The sequence below is a fragment of the Acyrthosiphon pisum genome, chromosome X (genome assembly GCF_005508785.2).
Source record: "Acyrthosiphon pisum isolate AL4f chromosome X, pea_aphid_22Mar2018_4r6ur, whole genome shotgun sequence".
Taxonomy (NCBI): domain Eukaryota; kingdom Metazoa; phylum Arthropoda; class Insecta; order Hemiptera; family Aphididae; genus Acyrthosiphon; species Acyrthosiphon pisum.
The window spans coordinates 54,111,780-54,116,474 of NC_042493.1; the positions used below are offsets into that span (position 1 = coordinate 54,111,780).

At 31.1% G+C, this 4,695-nt stretch overlaps 1 protein-coding gene across 2 annotated transcripts; it reads right to left on the bottom strand.

The window, feature by feature from the left end:
• On the bottom strand, window positions 1-1,572 carry LOC100573534 (putative nuclease HARBI1). Of its 2 annotated transcripts, XM_029485640.1 has the most exons (5): window positions 1,094-1,572; window positions 874-1,033; window positions 420-564; window positions 190-334; window positions 1-115 (listed from the first exon to the last, which is right to left on the bottom strand). In XM_029485640.1, exons 1-4 carry the CDS (start codon window positions 1,222-1,224, stop codon window positions 249-251), a joined length of 522 nt encoding a protein of 173 aa, XP_029341500.1. In that variant the 5' UTR covers window positions 1,225-1,572; the 3' UTR covers window positions 1-115; window positions 190-248. The 2 variants fall into 2 exon arrangements, with proteins under 2 accessions (XP_029341500.1, XP_029341499.1); XM_029485639.1 differs by lacking the exon at window positions 1-115 and having other exon boundaries at window positions 259-564.
• Between the last annotated feature and the right edge of the window lie 3,123 nt (window positions 1,573-4,695).

Below are 4,695 nucleotides of genomic sequence, written 5' to 3' on the forward strand. Positions count from 1 at the left end.
ATCAGGCATAGGAACATTATTTGTGATACACATATTGTGCAGTACTACACATGCATTTATAATGGAAGATGCTTTTTCGGGCTTATAATGCAGTGTCCTATCTCTTAATAAGCACCTAAAAATAAATATATAAATGTTTATTGTTAAAATATCATTACAAAAAAAAAAAAAGTTGAAAAAAAATCCTACCTAAATCGCATTTTTAGCACTCCATTACAGCGTTCAATTATACTTCTAGTTGACATTTGTCATCTATTATAATTTTCTTCAGCTTCAGTGCTAGGATCTGGTATAGGTGTTAATAGCCATTGACGCAAAGCGTATCCAGAATCGCCTTAAAATATTTTTTAAATAAATAATGATATACCAAACTGAATTTATTAATAAGGGACTTGTTAGACAATAGACATAATATTTACCTAATAAATAAAAATTATTGTAATTGCGTCTATGCAATTCTTGCAGAATTGGTAAAACTTTACTGTTATTCCACACATGTGTATCATGAGTACTGCCAGGGAATAAAGCGTTGATATTCAATATTTTTAAATTTGAATCACAAATCTAGTTCAAAGTTCAAATTATTAATATATAGCACTAACACAAGTTTATTCCTATGTTTTACAAATAACATTTATCTATCAATTTAAATTATCCTAGTTGAAGTACAAACAGTTTTTAGAAATTTAAATACATTAATAATAAGATCTGATTATGAATTTTTTAAAACATTTGTGTTTATGATATCACAGAAAAATTTTATGATTTATAAATGTTTAAATAATTAAAAACAATTATATTTTCCAATCAAAATTTTAATAAAATTGGATGATAATTTAATAGTTAACATTTAAATCTAATACAACATATTACCAATTGGACATTGATTGAATGATATCCCTTACGGTTAACATATATGTATTCGGGATGTTGATTTTCATTTAAATTTAAATTTGTTGAAGGGGGTGTGATTGCCACATGTGTACAATCAATACACCCAACAACACCAGGAAATCCAGTATTCCTGTAGAAACTAAATGATATATAATTTAAAAACATGCCAAACAAATTTTTTTTTTAATTTAAAACTTACCCATTACGGATATCATTGAGTTCATTTATATTTTTTGGAAACTTAACCCAAGCATTAAATATTTCGGGCAGGTTTAATGCAGTCACAACTTCACTGATACAGCGGGATACAGAAGGTTGGGATAGACCCATAAATCTACTGTTACCAATAGGCGATTGGTAAGAGCCCGTAGCCAAAAAATTTAAAGTTACAAAAATCTATGAAAATTAAAAATAGGTAAACCATAATTGATTAATATACAGTATAGTAGGTAGTATAAAAAATTACCTATACAAAAAAATTAAATAAAATTCCCATTTCATTAATATAATGACTAGGCAATGGATTTGAACATAAGCGTACGCACGGGGTAGTCATGGTAGGCACTTGACTACTCTGCGAACTCCTTTGGCCCCCTTCAATATTCAATATTATTATTATGATAATTGATAGTCGATCATAAAATACTTTTTCACTATGGTAAATGTAGTTAAATGAGGTTACCCCATCAAAATTAGTTTTTGTAACTTAGATGTGAATATGAATATTATATATACATAATATGTGTGTGTGTGTTAATGCGTTATGTACTTATGTATACTTATGTATGACTACCCTGCCAGAAATTCTGCGCACGCTTATGGATTTGAATACTCTAAAAAACAAGAAAAATACCTTAAAAGTACGATTTAAGTTACATTTTTTAATTCATTGATGTATGAAATTAACTTTGTGCTTGGAATGTTTGGCAATGTTTTTGGACATTCAGAAAAAATGCAATTGCATTCAAATCCGTTCCCTATCAATGGCTATGTCTTACTTTAGTATTCAGATCAATCGCAGATGAACGGAAAGAATTTGATAAATGGGGACTTAATAGGATAATTAAATCTTTTACAACGTCTTTAGTGAGTCGAAAGTTTTTTATGAATAACCGATCGGTTAATTTAAATGGATCCGAAATCATTTCCTTATTTTGTGTTTGTCTTTCATGATGCGCATTATTGAAATTATTTTGATGTTCTTCGACGTTATTAACAGCAAACAACATTGCCATTTCCTCAAAATTGGCCATTATAATTATAAAATTAAAGAAAATGGGAAAAAACAAGTAATAACAAAACAGTCCACAAATGTGATGACGCGCGACGCTGGCAATGTACCTATGCAAAATTGTATTGATATTTATTTATTTAATGTGGACCACAAATCACAATACAACATTATATAAATTTAAGTCGTTAATTGTTATCAAATTAAAATTATTAAATGATTATTGGTATGACATATATTTATAAATTATCATGCGATATAGTCTTGTCACCGAGTTTTATCCAGTCGACAAATAGTCGAATGTTTTTCGTTCGATTACAGTCATACCTTTTTTCAAGAATACCAAATATTTATTTTCATGCGATAAAATGTTTATCGCATGCGACAAAGTTTATCACGATTTCAAGAATTGGCCCCCAGGCATCGAGGTATATAAACTATACTTATATAACTATAGTTTATATACCTCGATGCCCCCAGGCGGCTGCGAGCAGTGATAACATTTATCTGGGTAAAAACTAAAAACCCAAGCGATGTACAGATATGTGTGTGTGAGTGTGACTCGCGTATATAAAAATGAAAACAATTATTATCAGTGTAAACAAATTGACAACTTGGTTACCAGTGACCAGTAATATTACGATAGTAAGATAATATTAATATACTTCTTAGTTATCATATTATTATAATTTATTACCCACGTGTGATTGAAATTTGAATATTTTATTTTATACAAACACGCAATTGATTTAGTAAGTAATTTATATTTGCATAGATAACTTATTATTATATAATTTATTATTTAGTAACAATTGTTTGAATTTCATAACTGTAGGTCGAAACTCGAAAAATATTGAATTTGTATAGAACAATTTGTATTGGTTTTGTCGACGTATACTACGTAGACTATTTGGTAAGTAAAGTAAAGTGTATTTACATATTATATACATGGTGATCCATTTAAGCAGGTACACTAATTATTTTGAAAACTATTAACTTTTTTGGATTTTTTTTTTAAGCTTTTAAATTTATGCTTATCTAAAACAGAATAATATTTTAATTTTATAGCCCTTTTATTTATTGTTTAAATCACTATCAACTTTTGATTTTCAAATGACGAGTCCTGCTACTGTGGTGCATGTTTTAGACATTAGACATAATAATAAATTAGTATTTATTATACATAATAGTATACATAATATAATATGGATGTATATATATATATATATGTTAACGCGTTCGCAGTGGTGTTTTGGAGGGTATACGCAGGTATACGACGTATACCCTAAAACCATCTTGGTGATTTAGCGTATACTTTATAAGAATAACGCCAATAGTCAATACGCACGTATACGCTCGTATACCTACTTCATAAATAGAAAAAAATCTATAAGGCATACGTTTATTAAAAAAAAAATAATATTGGTAGATTAATAACGGGTGTGAAGTTGGGGTACCAAAGCTAGGGCACTAATACACCAACGACTAGTGATAAGAAACGTTGTATGGACGGTTGCATTTTATTATATTCCAGGCGCCTAACATGTTTCTTGCCGTTACCCACAAGATGGCGCCATGAAATTCACCTTGCCAATATACACTTGTCTCAAGGTAGTACTGTTTTTCGTGCTGCCGCGCGGTACGACGATCCGTGCGTTCAAGCACCCATGTGCCGTTTTTAATTTTTTTGACAATGTTCCGGAAGGTGGCGACGCATTAAACCTATATATTCGGAAAGCCAGGAAAATTTGCTATAAGATGGAAATAAGTCTAGGAGCTACAGAGCTTTCCGCGGTATAGTAATCGGCGACCGACCAAACCCAGGGTACTGTTTTTCGTGCTGTCGCGTACAAGCACCCATGTGCTATAGGTACTGAAAAGCGTTTTCCGTCATTTCGCAGCCGCAAATCTTTTTTTCAATGGCGATTTCGTAAACAGCTTACGGACGGGGATGAACAGGTGCATATAACATACTATAAGTTTTCCCTCCCCTCTTAAACGCACTTTAGTAGTGGTGGGTTCTCAACCCCTCCCCCTAGGTGTATTTTATAAAACGTTTATTTGGTGTACGATGTTTTTGAAACGCGACATTTTTGTATTTTTGGGGTCAGTTATTAAATTCGGCATTTTGTGTGGAGATAGTAGGAGCCGTTTTTTTTATTTTTTTGTGCCTTCGAAAGTTCAAAATTTGCGGTTTTGGTGTATTTTATCAAGGACACTTAGTTGTTGTGCTTTATATGTATCTTATAGAGGACTTTGTCTCAGATCGATGGGTACCGATATCTAGCTCATGCGACTTTTGGTTCGGGAGTTATTATTTTTCGTGTTTTTTGTATTTAAAAAATTACGTAGTTACGTGATTTTTGAATTTTGAGTTTTCATTTTATAATTACAAAATACGAGATCCTGATATTTTGGCGTACGACGATTCGAAAAGGATCTATGGGTCAAAGTGCGTACTATACCTAGCACTTACCATAGTACTTACAATACGTACAACCATTATTTCGTCCGTAATTGGGGTAGCAAAAAGTTAAAAACGCATTATGTGATTATTCGTACATCCATAA